Source organism: Seriola aureovittata, chromosome 10 (assembly GCF_021018895.1).
Source record: "Seriola aureovittata isolate HTS-2021-v1 ecotype China chromosome 10, ASM2101889v1, whole genome shotgun sequence".
Lineage (NCBI taxonomy): Eukaryota > Metazoa > Chordata > Actinopteri > Carangiformes > Carangidae > Seriola > Seriola aureovittata.
The window spans coordinates 21,109,251-21,131,786 of record NC_079373.1 but is presented as its reverse complement, the minus strand read 5'-3'; the positions used below and the strand labels follow the sequence as shown (position 1 = coordinate 21,131,786).

The 22,536-nt window shown below is 42.1% G+C and overlaps 3 protein-coding genes across 4 annotated transcripts in view; 1 reads left to right on the top strand and 2 right to left on the bottom strand.

The window, feature by feature from the left end:
• Positions 1–1,848: 1,848 nt before the first annotated feature.
• On the top strand, positions 1,849–4,945 carry ribc2 (RIB43A domain with coiled-coils 2). Its single transcript, XM_056387916.1, has 7 exons — positions 1,849–2,665; positions 2,781–2,862; positions 3,170–3,490; positions 3,581–3,699; positions 3,921–4,121; positions 4,213–4,379; positions 4,479–4,945. The coding sequence occupies exons 1-7, from the start codon at positions 2,549–2,551 to the stop codon at positions 4,546–4,548; spliced, it is 1,077 nt and encodes a 358-aa protein (XP_056243891.1). The 5' UTR covers positions 1,849–2,548; the 3' UTR covers positions 4,549–4,945.
• Positions 4,641–10,797, bottom strand: ada2a (adenosine deaminase 2a). Of its 2 annotated transcripts, none has more exons than XM_056387914.1 (10): positions 10,497–10,797; positions 9,753–10,079; positions 8,801–9,020; positions 7,868–8,081; positions 7,140–7,267; positions 6,917–7,007; positions 6,628–6,736; positions 5,882–6,039; positions 5,551–5,753; positions 4,641–5,458 (listed from the first exon to the last, which is right to left on the bottom strand). In XM_056387914.1, the coding sequence occupies exons 2-10, from the start codon at positions 10,057–10,059 to the stop codon at positions 5,368–5,370; spliced, it is 1,521 nt and encodes a 506-aa protein (XP_056243889.1). In that variant the 5' UTR covers positions 10,060–10,079; positions 10,497–10,797; the 3' UTR covers positions 4,641–5,367. The 2 variants fall into 2 exon arrangements, with proteins under 2 accessions (XP_056243889.1, XP_056243890.1); XM_056387915.1 differs by having other exon boundaries at positions 10,503–10,797.
• Positions 10,798–13,976: 3,179 nt separating this feature from the next.
• Positions 13,977–22,536, bottom strand: part of LOC130176839 (chromatin remodeling regulator CECR2) — a 33,685-nt gene continuing 25,125 nt past the window's right edge. Inside the window, exons 10-19 of the mRNA XM_056388179.1 lie at positions 21,727–21,856; positions 21,597–21,634; positions 21,408–21,499; positions 21,123–21,249; positions 20,006–20,373; positions 19,677–19,835; positions 18,553–19,357; positions 15,935–17,981; positions 15,293–15,363; positions 13,977–15,071 (exon numbers count right to left, since the gene is read on the bottom strand). Coding sequence (XP_056244154.1) covers positions 15,312–15,363; positions 15,935–17,981; positions 18,553–19,357; positions 19,677–19,835; positions 20,006–20,373; positions 21,123–21,249; positions 21,408–21,499; positions 21,597–21,634; positions 21,727–21,856 — 3,818 coding nt within the window. The 3' untranslated portion in view covers positions 13,977–15,071; positions 15,293–15,311. The remainder of the gene's footprint in view (positions 15,072–15,292; positions 15,364–15,934; positions 17,982–18,552; positions 19,358–19,676; positions 19,836–20,005; positions 20,374–21,122; positions 21,250–21,407; positions 21,500–21,596; positions 21,635–21,726; positions 21,857–22,536) is intronic.

The window sequence follows — 22,536 nt, the reverse complement described above, 5'->3', positions numbered from 1 at the left end:
CTATCCAAGAATAAATGTTAGCGCAATTTTTAGACATTCTTCACATCAAAGCCTGTGATGGTTTAAGCCTTGCCCTTTTTTTTGCCATTGATGTAGTTGATGACTGTTGTCAAGGAACACACAGGACTTTTGGTTAGAGTTCAGTGTAAGCTGACCGACAAATTAAATTTAATTCACAGGTTTTAGTTCTTTAACAATTAATGCAACAAATGCTACATCATCAATTTTACAAATTACTTTAGGTGCAGTTTTAGTAATCTATTTTTACAGTACTGTGCATTACAGACTGTTAAGGAAGAAGCTTTCATGCAGAGAAAGGCGGTTTTGTTCTAAAAATCACAGCAAGAGAACTAATAACTGATCGGTTTATCTTGTACAGAGGACTAATGTTTTGAAAAAAAAAAAAAACACAACTGTGCTTTGCCATTAAATCATTTGTATGCAAAATGTATTGAGGTATCTAAAAAAGTTATGTATTGTTTTTTGTGCTGTCTCTTTGATTTTGAATTTTTTCTTTTGGAAATGTCACATATTTATGGTGTGTGTGGTGTGGATGGTTGTTATAACGGTGTCCTAGTGTCAATGGAAAATGAAGGTCCCACTTATGCAGAATTGATAGTACCTTTTGAGGCACTATGTAGATTTGAATGTATACTATACTGTGTATTATATAATTATTGAGTGTATATAGGATCTTGGTGTTTTATCAGAGTTTTTTGCACTAAAATAACCTATAGCCTTAATCACTCCTGGAGATCCTTGACACCTCTAGTGTCGAGTAAAGGGACAGCCTGATTTGGGACTTAATTTATGAATTTACTTGCCTTGGTGGTTGGCTGTTAGGTCTGGCCACAAGTTCTTTTATTTGGAGCACTGCTCAGTGGAGGACAACACGGTTGCTGCCTTTTTTTTTCTTTTTATATTTTTCAAATATTGAACTTTTCTTTTGGAATTTGAAAATAAAATGGATTTTTTAAATCTAGTTGATGTTTGAATTCTTTTTTTTTTTTGATTGAAGTTCTGACGTAAACCTCATCTGCTGCAACAGGCCTATGTGGCCTTCCATTAGATAATACACTAGTCAAATAGAATTCACAATTGTAAATGGCTGCATTTATTCAGAGCTTTAGGGTGAATTAAACCAGCAACCCTGTGATGTGTGCACCACTCGTTCTACCGGCTGAACCACAGCCAGTAGAACCGGCATCTCTAAAAGCTCAGAGATGCTTCCTCATACTGAGTGTAAATAACATGCCTTTCACAGATGCGGAAGTGTTAAAAGATGTGTGCTTGATAAAAAAAGATGGCTTATGACAAAGCAATGGACAGAGTGGCAGATCATTCCACTGACGGATGTGCATTGTATAAGGTCATTCTTGCGAAGCTGTGCAAATCATTGCTTAAATAAATCGGCCCTTCACATCCATCAGTGTGCTTTTTCAAAACTAAGTGGTGAACTGAAAAGTCTGTGTGATCAACTTTATCAGAGGAAGGTCGGGCAAACGACGCCATCTTTTCCAACAGCTCAGAGAATCACGTTGCCTGAGGATGAAGGGCAACATGCAGGAGCATTTTGATCATCAAGAGAGCAAGAGCTGTGCTGCAGCTAAGGAAACAATGACTTAATATCCTGTATTGATTTTTTTATCCAATAAATTCAGTTCAGAGAAAACAGCTGTGGACTTTGTAGGATAATTTAGTTGTTCCTCAAGTCAGTAATGGGGCTAAAATGGGACCAAGTTTATCACATTCTGGAAAATTAGAGATAATTTGTGTGCAAACCTTTTCCCACTGTCAAATCTAATAGTCACAAAAATGGAAATTTGGCCTCATGATAGTTCTGCAGGAAAAAAAAAAAGTGCACTGTAAATAAAATTGTAAATTTTCAATTTACTGTGGAGGTACTTGTAAAATCAGGGGTTTACCAAAATCATCATGATCATTACCATATACGAACACAATCAGGACAATCTTGAGCTTACAGCATGACAAATACATCAGATATTATACAACCAGTTTCATTCTATCTAATTACATCCAAAAATAACAAGCAGTTGCACTGGAGAAATGCCAAAAATACAGATAAGAATAAAAATACAAATGAGGTAACTTAGAGACTGTGTTGCCATTAAATTGTTTGCCCACTAGAGACCACTGGCAAGTCTCTTTTCCAAATGTATAATGTCCCGCTCCGGACATATAATGGTCACAATTCTTTAATAACCAAATTTAAAGGATGTTCTTTCTTTCTTTCTTTCTTTCTTTCTTTCTTTCTTTCTTTCTTTCTTTCTTTCTTTAACACAATAACAAATATCCACTATTACAGCTTTAACTGAAAAAAATGAAGGTAATCTACCATGAATAATAAATGCGAGTGAGACGTCACGTCAAAAACCGCGGAAAAAGCCGACATTCTACGAGGACTCACGATGCGTTTCTTGGCAACCAGTGTGTTTGCGATTCAAGTTTGTCGTCTCTCTCACAAAGAACTGCCACTTGTTTTAACGCAAAGATTAACGCATGATTAAACTACAGTTTGTCCGTCAAAATGCTTAATGTTGAATTACTGTGTGACCGCACGGCGAGGGCGAGTCTGCAGAAGCGTCGCGACGGAGAAACTGAACGACAAGAGCGGATTTTTAATGACAAAGTCAGGACCATCGGGGTAAGTGGCTAATTATTCCAAACTCCAACTGACTGTGACTCTAGCAAAGGATGCTAACATGTAGCATAGTTCTGATGTTAAAACGTGTGTTTGCATTTCTGCTGCTGTTTTACAGGTTGACAAGGAAGCCCTGGATATGCAGGTGAAAGAGAGGAAGAAACGAGAAGAGGCAGAAAAGGAGAAACAAAACGCATGCGGTGAGTTAAAGGTCGCTCCCCAGTGTTAACTGACTTCATTGTTTTGTTGTTTTTTTTTATTGGAAAGCATCTTGTGTTCTATGAGCACATTTAATCACAGAGAAAAACAACAGCAGTTAAGAACAGAGGTCACACAATTAAAGTGCTATCACTTAGTGATAGAAAACAGTATTTAATACCAAAAGGAGGTTCTTATTTTGGACATCCCTATAGACATGCCTTGCCACTTATACTTTTGGACATTCATCATTTCTAATGAAATGCTGTGTGATGTCTGTGTGTGGGGTTGTGTTTTATCTCTCTATAGATGCTGATTTGCGCCATAATAGCAAAGTAGCTTGCATTCTCCATAGCAGGGAAGTGAAGGAGAAGCATGCCATGGAAAAGGCCATTGTCAACTACCGCCATCAGTACCAGCAGCCTTGGTGCCAGCGGGAGTATGATCTGAACGACCCAGACCGCTGTAGAAAAACAGACAAGGACGATGCACAGATGATGCCCCCAGGCCTAGTGGGCGAGGACCCAGAGAGTAAAAACAGAGTGCAGAGGCAGAGGGAGCAGCTCAGAGAGTGGCTCATCCAGCAGCAGAGTGAGCAGGCAGCAGAAAGGCATCAACAAAAGTTGGAAGGTAGGTTTGTCTCATCTCATACAGTATATGCAACCTCAGTTCATGCGCACGAAACATAAGCTCACTTTCACCCTCTCTACTGCACTTCAGAGCAGCACTATGACCAAAGCAGAGTAGAGATGGACAACAAAGCTCTGCAGCTTCAGAGCCTTGAGATGAACAGGAGAAAAGCAGAAGCCGTTGCCACCAAAGAGTATAATCTGGCCAAGGTAAGTCATTTCCGTATTTGCTGACAGTCAGATGAAGGTGGCAAAACTTGCTTTGAAAACATGGATGTACTGAATAACTTTTTAACTTCCACCAATGCATGTTTTTGTGTTTATGTCATGTGGTGTTAAACTATATTACGTTTTTTAAGTTTAAACTGAGAATCGAGAGAACTGACACCCTCTATCACTCTCACATTCTCGCTGGATTTGTTTGGGCAAAGACTGAAGAGAAGCGTCATCAGGAGCAGAACAGAGCAGACAAATCAAACCAACCGGAAGGACAGCTGAAAGGTGTAGATGTCAAACCCACCCTGGGCATGGTGGGAGCAGCAAGTCTCTTTCCCAGCAGGTATAGGAGAGACCCTCCGGAGAGCCTGCAGCAGGTCATCCAGTTTCAGAAATACCAAATAGAGGAGAGAAAGGTAAAACAGGAACAAAGCTCTTTTTTTGATCATTTAAGAAAAGCAGTCCGTACGAACCTGTTTCACTGGTCGCCTGTCTGTGCATCTGTAGAGGATAGAATTAGAGAAGAAGCAAGAAGAGATGCTGCATGATCACGTTCGCTTGGCCTCGGCTCGTACGGCTCTGCTTATAGAGAGGCAGCAGGCAAAACTGAACAAGCAGATGAGACGACACCTGGACAGCACCAACATCAAACTGGCCGAAACACACAAACAGCTGTCAGTAGCATTTATAAGACATGAACTGTTTCATTAAATTCTACAGAGTATATCCACTGTATATCTCACTGTTTTTTTTTTAACTCATTTAATTTCAAGGAAACCAGACATTGAAAGAGGATGCATTGACGACAACTTCTTCTCCAAATTCAACACCTGCAGCAGATGACGGATGACACACTGCACTGATGACTCGCTCAGTGGATAAGTATTAACAACGGTGCTACATGACAAGAAAACGGAATAAACTTAGCAACACAGTCAATCAGTAGTTGTTTTTAATTATGTCAAGTTAATTTGGACACTTCACAACATTCAAATATGTCTGGATGATGCTGACAGTTGTTCATATCAATCTTTTGCTATTGCTTCAAAAATAAATCCAAATAAAAACCCTATAAAACAATGTAAAAAAGAAAAAATCAGTTTCCTTCAAGAATATTTTTCCAAGGCCCACATCATTTAACATCCATTTCAACAGGCAACCTATTACACTCTTACAAATCAAACCACAAACACACAAGGACGAATCAAACAGCATTAAGCACCTCATCCAGTTAACAATGCCCTCTGGAACTGTTACTGTCCCCCAAAAGCCGAGGCAAACCTGAATCTTAAAGTGCAAATACATTGAAAATTCTTTATTAAACCGGACATAATAAGATGCCTTTGATAAAAGCTATTTCATTTGTGTAGTTCAAGTAATAACCCTAATACTTATGGGACAAAACTTAGGTCTGTTTCACACTGGCCAAATCATCATTAATTTTATTATTTACCCGTGTTTTTCCTACTGTGACATGTTGAAATGTATTTGTTGCCAGATTTTTTTGTTCCTACCACAAACCTGCTCACCTGTGCAGCATTGTATTAATTTTCCACTTTTTAATTCACCTATGCCGAAAGGCATTTCCTTCTCAAAGGAAACATGAAGTCAAGCATGAAGATTGCCCTGCAGACAATGTTTTTAAAAACACTAGTTTTCTTTCTAAAAGGCATTTTCAGAGACAAACCTATCCCATCTTCTCTGCCACACAGCTAAGGCTTCCTCCTGTTGCTTTGGAGTCAAAGAACTGTACCTGAAACATAGACAGGGAAATGTCAGAGAGCAGTTAGCTGAAAACTTTGGCCAATATGTAAATTTGTAAATCACATCTCAGCTAAACCTCACCTAATAGAGTTCATTGCCAACTCTTTGAGGGAGCCTACATTGGATCTAAGGCCACCAAAGCCCACAAAAACTTCATAGAAGTCATAAGAGAGGCCAGAGGTACCAAACATGGCAGGGTCATCAGAACTGATGACCATTGGGTGGTTCTCTGACATCAGAGCAGCTGCTGGATGGTTTCGCAAATCATTTACCAGCATCAGCACCTGAATGAGGACACGAAAGGAGTTACTTGTTAGGAAGATGCAATGTCAATTAAATTACATTAAATAACACACTAGTAGCTGGAGAAGTATTTTCATTGTAGAGTGTCATTCACAAGTTGGAAGTGTACCTGGTTGGAGATGGGGCAAACTTCCGCAGCCACGTCTCTCCTCCTGTATAGATCTTTGGCCACTGGGTGGCGAAGCAGAGCAAATCCATGTCCAATGCGAGAGGTGTTAAACAAAAGAGCATCCAACAAGTTCTGGTCGACCTCTGTGCCCTCAAGATCTGCATGTAATGGAAACACAACAAAAAACACATTATTCTGTGGATGTTATTATAAATAGAGATTTATGGTTCTTAAGTGTCTTATACTGGCTCTCCACTTGGTGAAAACTTCATCTCTTTGGTTTAGAGTTAGGACAAAAAGAAACTGTCACTTCTCTAACAGATATAACACTTGTGAGTTGGTTTGCATGATACCTTAGTTTTGATTTAGGGCTATAACACTGTCACAACAATGTGAAAATACATGTATTGCCCTGTAACTGTCTCACTTTTTTTTCATGTTTAAGCATTTAATTTGTGTATTTAACTGTAAAACTTGTCATGGTAATCCTAAAAACAAAATGTATTCTTTGAGTGTGTGATAAATAAAACTTTCAAACACTAAAATGAAGCTTGTGCTTCTCCATTCCAACATTTTTGGTCGTTGAAAATGTGTCTTTAAAAGACATATGTTTAAAATTATGCATAAGATTTACACAGAAAAGAACATTAATTACGTTATTATGTTTTTGCACTGGCATCGAGATTCATTTCTGAGCTACACACTACTATATGAAGTTACTGCACACATCGGGCACTCGAGCTCACCGGTCTCTCCAGCATGGAAAAAGAAAGGAAGTGTGACCCCTCTCTCTACTGGCAGGGACAAGGCATCTCTGAAGTACCACAGGGGTCTGCCTGTGTCCTCGCGGCCCACCTGTACATGCAGAGCGAACGTAAATTATATCAGCCATGTTTAAATAGTGTTTCAGCAATTTTTGTCTTAAGTAATTTAAAATGGTTGTGTTACTAGTGAAATTAAAATACAGTACAAACTGTGCTCCTGTTACTGCTGCTTCTTAATACTATTCATACAATAACTGTTGTTGCCTCTCACCAGGTCAAAACCAGCCATGATATCTGGGAAGTCTCTCTGAAGCTTCATAGCCTTCTCCACAGCTCCAGTCATCATGGATATATTTACTCCTCTGAAGCACACAGTGTATTAGTTTGATCAGTGATCATATCAATATCCTCTGATCTCTGCTAATGAGCCAACAAGCAGTACGCAGTTGAGGATAATATGTAAAATTCATTTGAAAGGCATTCTGAGCAGTCACCTATGGACTGTGAAGATTATTCTTGCTCCATAGAAGTCTGGGTGGTCTGTTGTGAACTGCCTAGTGACCTCCTGGTAGATCTTCAGAGTCCAGGCTGTGTCATGAGTGCTGCCGTCCAATTCATATATCTGAGTACCAAAAAGAAAAACAAACTTAAAAACAATTATAAAATATACCTGCAAGTGGCAATTTGCGGGTTCTAACCCTTTTGCACTAATTTCGGGAATTTAAATAGTATTATACTATTCATTACTGGAAAAAAGTAAAACTATAACTGTCAAGCATTACCAGTCAACAGTGGTTAATTACTCTCTATTGTGTCTGCAAATCATCACCAATCATCAATATGAAAGGTGAATGACACTATAGTAATTTTCAAAGATTAGGTTGTGACACATCCATCTAATGACACTGTTTCCATTATAACTTACTGTATACCCATTCGTTAGTCTACCAATAAAAAAGTAATGATTCAAGATAAATTCCACAAATATCTGCACTTAACTTTGTGTATATGAAAGCAGGGCTTCCATTCTCAAAAAACAGAAGAAATAGCTCAGTTTCAAAATAAAAGCAATTACAGCACCCCCATGTGGCAGATTTGGCTCATATTTCTTGGGAAGCACATGCACACCATTTCCAATTATTGGGCCAACCCCTTCTGGGTTAGACCCTTAATTAACTGACAGGTGAGTGCACCAAATGCACCAGGCAAGGCATTAGTTTACCTCTGGGAGTAAAGCTCGTAGTTCCAAATACATGATGTTGTCCATGTAGAACTCTGTGAGGCCTTGGTAGTAATAGTCTCTGAACACGGGAGCATATGTGACCAGACCCCACACTGCAAGGAAGGACTGTTCAAACCTGTCCCATACCACATCCTGACTGGGATACACTGTTTCTGGATCCTGATCAGTGAAGAGCGTCAGGTTGCCCATGATGCTGAATGTGTAAATATGAAGACAGAGGTTGAGATCAGATTACCAGTGTCATGTTGGGTCCATTTACCACTGCCAAAGACATGTATTTCTTAACATTTCTGAGTAGATGGGCTCCAGCTTTCTAGAGAAATACAAAACAATAAAGTCAGCAAAAAATGTTTTGATAATCCCACATTTTTGTCCTATCAAATCAAACTGCCTTTCTTTTCATAAGTAATAGCCCAGCTGTATACACTGACCCCTCTTTTTGATATCCTGTACCAAAATCTTTTTTTCAAAAGGAAATACATCACATTAAGGAAGTAATGACAAAATTAAACTGGCAAACAAATGACAATTAATGTCATTATAAAAAGCGGCATGTGTAAAAAATGTTATTTCCTGTTGGTTTCAGGTAAACTGACAGTAGAAGCAGGATGCAATGATACACTGATTTAAAGCCACTCAGTTCTGACAACAAGATATGAATATGGAACAGGAAATGATAAATTATATAAAAGGCCTCGGTAGCATCAAATGACTTCTTCAGAATCCAGGAAAACACGTCCTGATACAAATGCAGACAAAAACAAATATATTCCAATATGGAGCTTCAAAGAATAAAGTTGTCTGGGTGTTATTACACAAGATAAAAACATACAGTGCCTTGTGGGTTTTCTTTATTCTATGATATTTCTAGAAAAATCTTTGTACTCTGAACTGCATCAAAGAGTAAGTTACCTGTTGTCTAGATCTGTAGTGTTGATCATCTTGGCCCTGAGGTTTTCCAGCAGGGTCCAGGGAGAGCAATGTGGCAGAGGTTTGGGCCATTGAGACGAGAAGATGAACCTGATGGACTGGTTGTCAGTGAAGCACATGTAGCAGTGGGGTCGATAGGTCACATTCTTTACCAGCCACTCTACATTAACCATGGAAAAGTCGTGGACATGGAGAGCTCCCCCTGAAACAGTGAATTATAGAATTATTAAGTGTAAATGCAAATTTTCTGTATTAATTAAAAGTTTGTGTTTACTGTATGTCCTGAATGGGGAATTCCAAATTTTGTGATATGCCAGCATCTTCTGAGAACACTATGAAAGTAGGTCAGTGTGTCACTAGCAAGAGATCGATTCATCTAATGATGATAATTGTCTAAATTATCTCTAAATGAATTAATTGCTTAACTTAAAATGTCAAGCAATGGTGAAACATGTTCATCCCAGAGTCCAAAGTGACATCTTCAAATACAATACAAACATATTCAGTTTACAGTGACATAAAGGAAAGATAGGCTAATCTTCTCTATTGAGAAGCTATAACTAGGGATTTAGGAATTTAACTAGGAATTAATTGATTATCAGTATAGTTGCCAATTATTTTTCTGTTGATCAACTTAATTGATTAATTGTTTCAGCCTGTAAAGACACATTTCTTTTGCTATCTGATAGTTAGACCAGTTAATTTTTAGTTTTGTAAATGACGCCTAATGTTCTCAGAGGTTGCCATTAGGGCCAGGTCATTATGTTAAAATCCTGATGTATCTGTGGCAGCTAAAATGTTGTGGCAAATGATGAAGGCCTAAAATTTGAGCAATTCAAGAATATAGTCGTTGTAACCCACAGTTCACAACCAAACAACCAACACTATACAAATACAATGGCACAAGAGTGGTGAGGTGTGAGACTGAACACACCTTTGGGCATCTTCTGCAGCAGGCTGAAGATGGGACTAGTCTTGATGAGGTGTCTGGCCTTGAAGAAGTGCATGGCAGGCGGGCAGTCTGGTCCAACTATCTCCTTCTGTTTCATTTTAAACAGCAGAGAGTCCAGCCGCTGTTCCGCATCAGTCAGCACCAGCTGCCCACCTGTCTGCATGGAGGTCTCGAGCTTTATAAGGGCCTCTCTTTGTCTGGGGTCTGGGATGGACAGGCCACCGGTCAAGCACTGCAAGAGGAACAGACAGGCCACAGCCGCCTGGGGGCACTGGAGCTCGACTGCCATGGTCCACAGAGTGGAAGAAGCTGGATATAAGAGAAAACATTACAAGGGTTTATCGCCAAAACCCAACAGAGAAAACAGGAAGGCTCGTTAAGAGAACCGAAAACACCTGCTCGACACTAGCTGGGGTAAAAATAATCATTCAACCTCCAACATTAGCTGGAATAGAGTAAAAAGATGCCAGGTGTTTGTCGTCTGTTGTTCTATTTATACAATGTTTACATACACCTGTATAGAAGGGATATAGTGATATAAAGACGTTAAGACGGGTATGACCGGTGAGTAGAACTGGAGTAAAATGAAAATGAATAAAAACAAGTATAGTGGCCTTGCCTTGTTAACTACAGGTCATTATTGTGAGGAAGAGCGTTTTTGTCTTACTTCCTCCTAAAGACGCTAAACAGACTTCGACACAACAAAACTGGCCAAAGAAACGTTACCTTTACCCTTAGCTTCGTGGCATCTGCTGAATGTGAAACACTGTATTTTAACAGTAAGAGCAGGTTATGCAGTATCGACAGCTGGCGACGGCGATTTTGAAAACAGTCTAGCGGACTATTAGACAGCGGACCACGCCAAAACTTGCTAAACGGTTTCAGGTGTAAATACGTGTATGCTTTAGTCAAATGGCTCACTGTGTAACGACAGTGTCATGAAAACAAAAAAGCTAACAAATGAATAGCGCTAAAGGGTTACAGCGGTGGTCTGCCTTGTCAGTATTTTCAGTGTTTACTTCCCAGTTTTAAGCCTCTCAGGGAGCCCACTTTGTTATTGTGCACCCAAGCCCCGCCCCCTTCGCTATGATTGGCTGAAGCTGAACCCTGGTGATAAGCTGATTGGTGGATTGTGGCATTAAAAACAAAGATCGGCAAGACAGAGATCAGTGAAAAAAGTCCACTGCACAGCTCTCTATCCTAGAAAACCCGTGGTTTGTTTACTTGTTTTAGGCAAGGACACACTCATGCATTTATCAAAATAAAAATAAAAATACTGAGCTATAGGAATAATTAAAAAAAAATAAAATGCATTGAATGCTACAATTGCATTGCAAAAAGCATGATCCATTCGATGTAAAGCAGAGCACATATTGCCCTTCACCCAGTCACTGATGAAGCTGAGACACTACCTGTTGTTAAAAACACTATACCGTGTTCCAGTCATGAAGGACCTATTAAAATCTAGATCTTAATAAAAACCAATTCATATCAGCAGACATTAAATATTTTAGACGGGATAATGAACAAGAAGTCAGTTACTTGTTTTTTTTCCAAAGAAAACTAAGTTTCTTATAACATTAACAAACAAGAGTACAATATGAAAGCTGCATAAAAAAAATTAAAAAATTATTAGTTAAATTTGTTTATTTACCTTTCTATTTTGTCCTATTTTTCCCTTTCAGTTTACTTCTACAACTTGCGTAATTAGGCTCAATTAAAGTGCCTTAATTACATGCCTCATTTGCATTTTCTACTGCCAATTGTGTCCTCATTAGGCGTGAACAAAAGAATATATTACTTGTTAGCTTACAAGGAGCCCCTTGAAGGAGGACTGAGGAGCCGTGGTGCTTCTTCCTCCACTGACGTCACATCACATCACTGACTCCTGCAGACATGAGAAGGGTCAGAGGAAGCAGCATACGTTCTGTGGAGGGTGTTCGTCAAGAGGATAGGCACTAATTGAAGGCGATGGTGTGAGTCGCTGCAGTAGATTAATGCATTGTCTTGCTTTGGCCCTCTGGTTTGGCTGTTTGCATTTCATTACTTGTAGCCTTTCAGTTTCTTTAACGGATTATAGATACATGCCACATTACTATGGAATCGCACGGCCCCAGTCTGTTCACAGCAGTAGTAGTTAAAAAAGGACTGTTGCAAGTTTCAGGTCAAATGAAGGGGGGAAAATGCACTGATCTGCTGTTGTAGTTACATAAAACAAAGTCTTGTTCAAGAAAAGTTATTTATTTCTAAGAAATGTACAGTATAGAAAATATTCCGTTCCATTTCCAAAATAATCTATGTCAGTCAGATAAGAACTTGTAAACGTCACTTAAAAATGAAACGTACAGGTCTTTTTTTTTTTAAACCACCATGCTACTGAGGTAAAAGACATCTGCTTAAAAATAACATCAAGAAAAAAAGAAACAGACACCACATTTATATTAAAACAAGTCCAAAAATGTACAAAAATTCTTAAAAGAGCAAATAAATATGATTCACATTTAATCACGGCTAAATGGTTTTCACTAGTGCAGAGGGATGACAGCAGAATAAATGAAGAGTTGAATGCACACTTCCAATCGTCTGATGCCGATTCTACACACCAGAAACACATACATACATACATACATACATACATACATACATACATACACACACACACCACATCTGTACACCATAAGACATCACAACCTCACAGATCTTTAAAAACAACACTGCCCTTCATACATTAGACAGAAGGAGGGAACACACTACCTCCAAAGTGGCCCTATCAGGCTCACTCAATTTTGAGACAATTCCCTATTTTAACAAAATAGCAAGTCAACCATGAAAAGTCATGTGTAACACATTTATAAAATAGTCTCACAGCTTCTAGCATTTTTCCTCAAATATATTTCCTTACAATGCCTTATGTACCTATTACTGAGGCCATCAAAATGCAAACTCTATGAAGTCTATTACAGACCCTAGACTGGAATACGGCCTACTCTGTCTAGTCTCAACAACCTGTAGGCAGGAAGGCATGCAATCTGTACAACTAAGTCCCACTTCAGACATATGATGTAAAATCATCCATCATACTCTAATGATGACATTAAAAAACTCGAGTGAAAGTACCCATTAAAAAGTGTACACTTTCAAGGATTGCTTCTTCTACAGAGCACCTGCACTCAGCGCCAAACTGACAGATGAATAATCACGACAGCATCTTGTCGACGGTCAGTGAGCACCATATATGAGTCAAGTTGCACAGCAACCTGACATAAGATTTTCTCCCAAGATGGAAAGGTATCGTAAGGTAATTTCATTATCAATTCTGTGAGCCTAAAAACTAAAGGTGGTGCTAAGATCATCAGCTGGTCTTAAAATGTTGAGCCACAGGAGTCTGGCAGAGCAAGAGAGGAAGTGGGAGTGGGGGGGGGGGGCTCTGTAGATGCCACCGACTGGCTAGATGAGGTAGATTCATTTGCTGCCATCACTTAACTGCACGAGTGAGGTCTCACAGGTGCAACATTGATATGAAAGTGTGAAGGATGGGGATGGACTCTAACCCTAAATACACATCGGTTATGAAAAACTACATTGGTTGCTGAAGGCCAAAATGAATTGTGATTACAAATAGTATAACATCAAATCAGCAGGAATGTAGAATATCTCAGATTAGATCCATTTCACTTGCAATCAACTTTGATGAAGATGAAAAAACAAAAAAACAAAACAGGGGTTTAACAGGCTGGCAGTGTGCTAAGCTAAATATTAGTCAATGAATACAGACCCTTAAAAGCCAAGTTCTTCACAAGGCGGACTGATTTGCCACAGTTGCAGTCCCATTTCACTTTTGCTGCTCCTCTTTCAAATAATAATTCAGAAAAATACCCGTATATAGAAACTGTACACCCTGAGGATATGTTTAGTAATGACATGGGGACGAGGAAGCATTCAAAGAAGCAACCATGCAGAGGGCAGGGCTGTGAATCAACAAACAACTAAAACTACAAATTTGTATGTGGAATGCAAAAATGTTACACAAAAAAAAAAAAAAAACAAAAAAACCACACAAACAAAAAAAAACAACACAGGAGCAGGATTGGATTTGATGCGTCTGTGTTTGTTCTGTGTATGTGCATAAACCAGCTTGTAGGATATGTCACTGTGTGAGAATTTCAGATTTGCCTCATGTGGGACAAGAGGTACATCTCTACAGTGAAGGGTTCATTAATATATATATTTTCATACATATATGTTAACAGGCATTGACTAATAATAAGACTATCCAAGGCCTCTCGATTCCAGAATGTCTTGACTAACAAAAACCATATAGTGCATAACAGAGTCGGGTATAGTCAGAAACAAACAGCGACATCCTTGTCGGTCCCTCTCTGCTAGTCAAAGACATTCTTATCAATGAAGGCAGCTCTGAAAGATGCATATACTATGCGTTTCCTCCACAAGTGGAGAAACACTGTTAAAAGTAGGGGGTGGAAATGGACAGTAAGTGACAATAACTGGGCCTTGTCAGGACGGTTTATGCCTCAGGCAGATGATCAGTGTGATCATGTGCCCTTTCACATGCAGCTACTGTGCTGCACTTACACATTCACTCATACATTCACAAAGGAAACCAAGGCAGTTGTAAGGGGCCTGTGAGTTGACTGGGTCAGGGTGACAGTCTCATAGTACCTCCTTTTCTACACCTGAGTTTTTAAAGATATGGTTGGAACAGAAAATAGTAGTAAAAACAACAATCCCTTTCCTCTTCATCACAGTCGTCCTCAGTTCTGTCAGTGGATTCACAGGTCTACCGAGCACTACAGTCAGTGAACAAAGTGGGCAGGCTGTGTTTATCCATTCGTATTTTGACTCCTCAAAAAGGGAAGGGCCAATCCAGTGTTCTTGAAGGCAGTGTCCTTTGTATTTGGCAGGTTGGCCTAGTGGTTAAAAAGGCTGCCCTTCAGCTGGAGGATCCAAGTTCAAACGCTCGTGATGGGAAGCAACTGTTCAGGTGAGGTGTCCTTGAGCAAGTTAGTTAATCCCCACCAGTTCTACCCCACAGAACTATTCTGTTAATGACCACTGTGAGCTCTGTGTGGAGAAAAGCAGGGGCTCAATAACATTTCACATTATTATCATCTTAGTAAGACCAGCTGCCTGGTCGGATCTTCAAGTCCAATGGTGAGCAAAACAGAGCCAAAGATTTTGTCCAGTGTAAGAATACCACTAAAAGACGTATGTGGAGCAAAGCATCCTCTCTTTAGTCTCTGTCTGCCCAGTCAGCATGTGAGTAGCTTCTTCTTTACAGCACTGAAAGAAAAGGAACAATTAATTTAACACCTGGACTTTGAGCAAATTTAGGACTAACATACAATACGAACATGGCTTGACAATGTCATGTAACAGATCTGTGTTTTGGTCCCTTATGAGAGAAGTTATAAAAAAAATTTAAGGAAGGATGATGAAATAAGAAATTGCTATTATAACAAAGTTATGTACAGTCTAATGTATTAGAAGATACTTTCACTCACTCTGATCACATGGTGTATGTCACACTCCCTGTTTATTGCTAGGGCCGCCTGGGCCAGCCATCATTTGTTGCCTGTGAACACATACAGTTAGATTTAACAAAGAATGCCAGTGTAATGATTTTGACTGCAAACAACAATCATCATCAAATAACCTGCCATGTTTAACTGATTAATTGTTTGGTCAACAGTTTAAAATCCAAAGTTACTGAATCTCATACAGAAGAGAGAAAAGCAGCAAATCACCACATTTACAAACTTGCAAATTTGAAGGACAAAACATGTGTGAGGCTTGTGTGACCTGCTTGTGTATCCTCTTGTAACTTAAGCCAAATGTGGTGCTTATTTTCTGTCACAAAAGCCATTGTTTTGCACATTTAAAGGAACAACCATATTTCATTTCATGAGAGCATACAGAAAGCCTAAGTTGCAGCCTCTGGAGTTCCAGCATCTTTACAGAAACAATACTAATTGCAAATATTATGAATTTAATCAATAGATATATACAGTATAAAACAGTTAAATGCAGAAAAAGTACACAAATAGAATAAAATTTGACTCAGAAACCAAACTACAGATTGAAAGAGATATTATAATATAAGGCTTCGCACTATAAACTACATAAGAGCAGATAAACTATTTTACCCTGGGTGCAAGAAGTGTTCTGGTGCCAGGCCTCTCTGCTGAATCATCATTCCCTGGAAGTGCCCCGCAGGCCGGGGATGTCGGTACATGGCCATGCGTGTCTGACCTGGTGAGTAAGGCAGTTGCTGGGGCCGCTGCAGAGCCTCCATCAGGTGTGGGTGGGGTCTTTGGGCAGCATAGCGTCCTGGATCTGGGTATGGCTGGCCAGGGTAAGGGCCTCCGTTTCCAACGCCTCGGGCCTGAGACATCATGTGTGGTGGAGGAACGCCGCCTTGCTGCATCCCAGGGTGCATGGCACGAGGGCCGTACATGAAGCCAGACGCCACGTGTGCAGCAGAAGCAGGTGGGTGTTGCTGTTGAGGTGGCTGGGTGCTACGGCGGCGCGCAGCAGCGTTATGGCTATCGAGGTCTAGGATTTCTTTCGGGCTTTCAGATCGCTCTGAGCTCTCAGTATGAGCCTGGTTTGCTGGACTGCCTCTACTGCCCTGCACCCTGCTTTCACGCTTGCCATCTTCTGGGCCTCCAGGGTGTGGCCCTGCTTCAGACACAGGGCCAGGGGACACTAAACTAGCACCACTGGAGCCCTCAGAGCCCAATGGCGACACACTGCTCTCCTTCGACTGACCATTGCCTCTGGCACTGGCTATAGGTAGGTAGGCATTAGGCGGCATTGGCTGGCGAGGCTGATACTGAGAACGATGCCACTCCTCGGAAGGGTAACCCCCTCTGCTGTTGGCTTGGTTATGGGTCTGAGCTTGCGGATGGGGCTGGGGGTAGTAGTGTTGCTGCTGGTACTGGTGAGGTGGGTACATGTTGGGGTGGGCCTGAGGGTGCTGTTGGCCTGGCATGTGATAGGAGTAGGCAGTCCCTCCCTGCTGATGATAGGTGGGGTGATTCACAGGATTGTGGAGGGAGTTCATGGCCTGGTTGTGGTAAGGGTGGGGAGCAGATGGAGGCATGGACCTGGTCATGTTGGGCTGGCAGTAGTGTGGATGTGGAGGGTTCCCCATGCTGTATGGCCCCATGGCTCCATTTACCTGGCCTTGGGAGTGAGGAGGCATGGCTGGATTGTAATGAGGCGAGGGCCCTCTCTGAGCCTGCATACCCGTGCTACCAGCCACCAGCTGGGTTTGATGGTGATTGGGGCTAAAATCTTGGTGTTTATAAATACCATTTGAAGGCCCGGATTTCACCACGGTGTGTTGTGGAGGAACGGCAGTACTTTCTGTGTCTGCTCTACCTGTAGGCTCACTAGGTCTTTGATTTCCATGGTCTGCTGGGCTGGGCTGGGAGGGTAATAGAGGGGTAGGATGACTGGGTGGCAAAGATGTGAGCGGAGCTGGCTGTAGAGGTCCAGGCTGGGCTCCTTGTGCGGCACTCTGTGGCATCCCATGCATGGGGCTGTTCTGTGTGGGACGTGGCGGAGAGATGTTTTGGGGGACGTGATTAGGAGATAGCAGAGAACCCTGCTGCTGCGCATTCTGGGTCATCAGCTGAGGAGAACTAGGAGGGTGGCATTGAGGAGGGGAACTCCTGGTTACCTGAGGTTGCTGCTGCTGTTTTTGGTTGTTGTTGTCCTCTGACATTTGTTGAGTGGAATTCTGAGATGCTGACACATGCAGTGGCAGGACATTGTGGGGAGGAAGTGCAGGGCTTGGAGTATTTTGTTGTGGACTGTTCTGTGTATGCTGCGGGGGCTTGGGTGGAGTTGGATCAGTGGAGCTGTTGTTACTTGTGTTGACATGGGATAAAACAGTAGAGGCACTATTGTGTTGAGGAGGACAGTGGCTGGCAGAGCGTCTCTGGGCATCTACCTCCTGCTTGTGGCTTTCTGTTGAACTCTGTGGGAGCCCCGGTCCAGACAGGTTCTCCTGTGATCTGCCCACCTTAGGGGCTGCAGGGCTCTGCTTTCCCTCTGCTGCCCGACTGTGGTGTCCTGTGGGACTAGGGTTGGACAGGTGCTCTTGATTAATTGAAACAGTATTTTTGTTTGATGAAGCCATATCTGAAATGTTGTTGGCAGCCACTTTGTTCTCTGATGTTGTGCCTGTTAACATACAGAATGATGAAAGAGGAGTTAGCAAAAAAGAACAACAGAGGGGAGGTTAGCATTTACGATTAATTAACTATAATTACAAGAACAAGGTTTTGTGCCAAAGAATATAAAAAGATCAAAACGACAAGGAAACTTCTGAAGTCTACTACTGAAATTTTATGCTACTTATTCATATAAAAAATGAACAATACAAAACTAGCAAATGAAAAATTAACCCATGTCCTGTTCCGTTACCATGAAGATGTAAACACATTTTGTAAGATTGCTAGTGAAGCTTAACTGATGACATGTCATCTCTTTTGTACCCTCACAGCAACCAGCAAGAAATTTCACTAAACTAATGAATATTCAATTAGCCTCTTACTGTGAAAAATAATCTAAATCAAATTACAAAAAAGCGCTTGACAGGGAGAAAGGGAATGGATGTGTTCTGTGCCGATTAACAAATTGAGACACTACAGTCGAGAAAGAACATTTGTGTAGAAAATGGCTTGACTGCTCAGGTTCCTTCATGCAGAATATATATGGCTGATGAAACACTACGAGAGAAGGTCAGGTCTACCTTTGGGCTGCATGTCTGTCTGTTGGGAAGGCTGGCTGTCTGGCCCATTGTCTCTAGCAGGACGCAGCAGCTGAACCTCAGGGGCAGGGGGAGGCTGCTGAGAGGGGTGAGCTGGGATGCTGCCAATTCCTGATGGGGGCCCAGGCTGCTGAAAGTTGCCCATGTGCTGATGAGGGGCACCAGCAGGGGGTCCAGAGGAGGCTGACAGCTGCTGCAGGGCCAGCATCTCTGGGCTTTCCAGCATGGAAGCCAAGCGTGTCCTGCCAGAAGAGTCTGGGTGGGGAACAGGGGGACATGAGGACATCGGCCCCTGGGAGCTGACCCCTGCAGACATTTGATACTGGGCATTTGGAGAAGGGTGGGGGTATCCAGCGGCTTCTGGCCATGGTTTATGCCCAGCTGGAGGTGGGACTCCACCATAACTATAGCTGCGCTGGTTCACCATGTTGGGATCTTGCATGCCCATCCCATTGGGTCTTTCCTGGTGACTCATACCAGTCCACATGTTGGATAGGCCCATACCAGGAGGCCTCAAGCCTGGGTAGTTGTGCTGAGGTGGTCCATCTGGTCCTGAGAATCTGTTGCCCATGTGGTGCATGGTGTGGCCCTCTGTATGGTGGTGGGATGGGTACATGCTGGCTTCAGGAGGAGGTCCAGGCTGTAGAGCCACAGGACGCGGGCCCAGAGAAGGGCCATGAGTTGGACCCATGTAGGGGTGCTGCTGCTGGTGTGGAGGCCGCTGCTGGTTAGGATCTGGACCCATTGGATACCTGGGACCCATGTGATGTCCTTCAACCATGCGATGCTGAGAGAACAGAAGAAATCTAGTTAAGGGTTTTGATCAGTATACCTATACATCACATTTTACCACCTTCAAGATACAAAGGTCTCTATTATAATATCCCTCTCTATTTGATTGTGGACAGGCTGTTCTTGATGACACATAAATAAAAATATAATCAATTTGTTGATACTTATGACAGTTAAAATATTAAAATTACAGAAAAGAAAAGCTGATGATTAATGAAAATGAGAATAATCTAACAAATTTATCTTTACAGTAAACAGTTTGTTAAGATGTGAGGAATATGTACTTGCCCATGAAATATTACAATAATTTATACCTGCATGTTAAAGTTGCGGGGTAAGCGGTTCAAGTTGGGGTCTCCATGCCTGGGAATGTGACCTGGGTAAGCGAAGCGGGGATCCATAGCCATTCTTTGAGCATACATGTGTGGACCATGAGGACCAGGTGGACCAGGGGGACCAGGGGGACGATGGAGCTGGTCAGATAACAGAGAGTATTCACTATTTAAGTTTTTTTTGTACATTTCAGACAGAAATCAAGAAAAAAAAGATTAAGGTGGTTATGAGAGATAACTGACAAATTAGTTGCACAGGTTTTTAGAAATGCAGGCACTTTAAAAAACAAGCCAAGTTATCCTGTTGATACCTGTTGCCCTGGGTGGTACATGCCCCTAATGTCTCCTTCCCGCATGCGTTGTTGGCTTGGAGGCAGGCTGTGGGGGTGAGCCCAGTGAGGGGGAGGAAGTGGCCGTGTCAGCTTGTTGTCCTCGTCCTCTGAGGGTGTGCTGCCCTTGCCACCCTGGGAGTTACGCTTACGTTGGACTTGCTCGGTGGCCTTGATCAGACTTTCAGGTCCCAGATGTTTACTGCCACGGTTGCGCTTTTTGTCCTTGCGCTCCTTGTCTTCTCGACTGATGTGGAATTCCTCATCTGTGTCGCCATCCTCTGACGGAAAGTGTTTTAACAGGGCCCGACTGAAACACCGTTCGAGAGACTCCGCCATGATAGTGTACTCTGGAAGCAGAATGACATCAACATCAGCTATGCTCATATGATAACACACACATTCTTCCACACAACCACATCTTCTGCACCCCCATAAATACAGTCACACAATGCATACTGATAGCACAACCAATCATGTCCTCTCAAATAATAGCTTTTCATTCGCTCCCTTCCTGTCACACATACACAACCTCACTCATCTCTCAGTAACTCCCTACCACTCAATACGCATGGCATGTACCCATAGACACACACTTGCTCCTCTGTTGTCAGTTCACACTGGCCGACTGACCAGGTCAGAGGGCGTAGGTTGACCCCTGCTCCTCCTACCCCTTCCTTCTCCTCCTGCTCCACCCAGGCCCCCCCCTGACCACTCTCCTCCCCCCTGTCCCTGGGGAGAGTATTCAGTTGGATGGATGACTCCAGACAGGGGGCTTAGGGGCTGGAATGTTTCTCTGGCACTGCAAGGCTCAGATCCCCCTGAGCACTAGAGCACAGCTCAATCACTCCTCATTAATCACTGTCAAAGCTGCCCTGGCCCCGGCCCCAACACACCACTAAGTCCGGCCCCCTTTCTTTTGCTCTTTCTCCCACTCTCACCCCCTGCCTCTCACCCCCAAAAATGCATGTATGCACTTCTTTCTTTTCTCACAACACACACCTACTGAAATTGATTTTGATGCATTAGTCTTAAACTGAGACCGACTGTTAATGGAATCAAGTGGAGTTTTGGAGTGGAACTGGATGTGCTCATTTACCACTGTCTTCTCCATTGTACTCGACGCAGTTTTCAAACATGAGCTTCACGTCGGCAACAAACTCCTCCTTAGCAACGTACTCCCCGTCATTGAGCTTCCTCTCAATGGTGGACAGGTCCATGGGAGTCTGAAGGGATTGGAATAATACAATTACAAACAATTAAAACCACACGCATTATATGCATTTGCAGTTGGCTACATTGAGTAAGATGTGAACCAAAGACAAACATAAACTCAAAATCACAAAAACACCACTTTTGTGAAAACAATGACAATAATTTGTACCTGGATGATCTCATGGTAATTGGGGGCATAGGAGTCATCCACAGGCTCCAAGAAAGGCCAAGCATCTTTATGGGCTTTCAGGACCTCAAGCACTGAAGATGAGAGATTAGATCAGACCAAGCATTAGAACAGACATTAATGTGGTTTGAGATAAAGAAATAGCCTTCAGTAACCATTCTGTGAGCATACCTTTGTATAGAGCGGTGTAGTCGTCATCAATTTCATAGCTGTTAGGTTGAACACAGGACATGTTAATACACAAGATTGAGTCATATAAATATAAAGCAAAATCTGCTGTCAAATGTACAAATTCACTTACAACTCTTTATTCTTGCGTGTTCTGTGGACAGGGGAAGACGGCTCCAGGTTCAGGAGTTCAGGTGGCAGGTCTTTTCCTTGAGACAGCAGCCAGGCCTTTTCCTCTCGCATCTTCCGCCTCTTTGCTCGTTCTTGGAGAGAAGGATGAACACAAGGAGAAATTAGAGGCACAAACCATAAAACACACCAGTCCTGGGAGGCTTCAGGCAAACAATGTTTTAATTGCTTTTCAGGCTCTTGAATTACAGTTTAAATCGCACGTTCTGCCCATTCAGGCTGTCAGGGGAGTTGATGAAAACCAGGCCTTAGCCATCAGAGACAGCAGCAGCTCAGATAAGTAGAATGAGAGATTCATCAGCCATCTTTTCTTAGGCCCAGCCGATCAAAAGAGCAGAGCAGAGAAAGTGCATATGTATCACTGCTTTATCTTTTAACATGAAAGGAAGAGCGGCCTGCCCGCCCCCCTGCCGTGTGGATTAAAGATGTTTGATGGAGGATTCCACATATGCAATCCACACAGAGAGCAGACCAGGTCCTGCTGTTAATCTATAATACATTAATGAGGCTCCTCCACTGAAGCACAATCAGCAGTTCATTAACCCTTGACAGATGACATCAGAGGGAGGGAGAAGAAGAGAAGTGATCCTGTGATTAAAGGCCCTGAACATTCCCTCTCACAGTCTCTGTGTACTATACATAAATCACAAGGCTTCAAGTGCTGCTATGCTACTGCAGATTTTTCAGCCGTTAAGAACCAAACTACAGCAATGGAAATGTGAAAGCCTGAGCATGGGGCGCCCTTCACAATCCA

Coding starts and splice junctions, on each gene's coding strand:
- ribc2 (XM_056387916.1), top strand. CDS start 2,549: ATGCTTAATGTTGAATTACTGTGTGACCGCACGGCGAGGGCGAGTCTG. Junction 3,491..3,580: donor GCATCAACAAAAGTTGGAAG/GTAGGTTTGTCT, acceptor ACTGCACTTCAG/AGCAGCACTATGACCAAAGC. Junction 3,700..3,920: donor AAGAGTATAATCTGGCCAAG/GTAAGTCATTTC, acceptor GTTTGGGCAAAG/ACTGAAGAGAAGCGTCATCA.
- ada2a (XM_056387914.1), bottom strand. CDS start 10,059: ATGGCAGTCGAGCTCCAGTGCCCCCAGGCGGCTGTGGCCTGTCTGTTC. Junction 7,268..7,867: donor TACGAGCTTTACTCCCAGAG/GTAAACTAATGC, acceptor TTTGGTACTCAG/ATATATGAATTGGACGGCAG. Junction 7,008..7,139: donor ATAATCTTCACAGTCCATAG/GTGACTGCTCAG, acceptor TGTGTGCTTCAG/AGGAGTAAATATATCCATGA.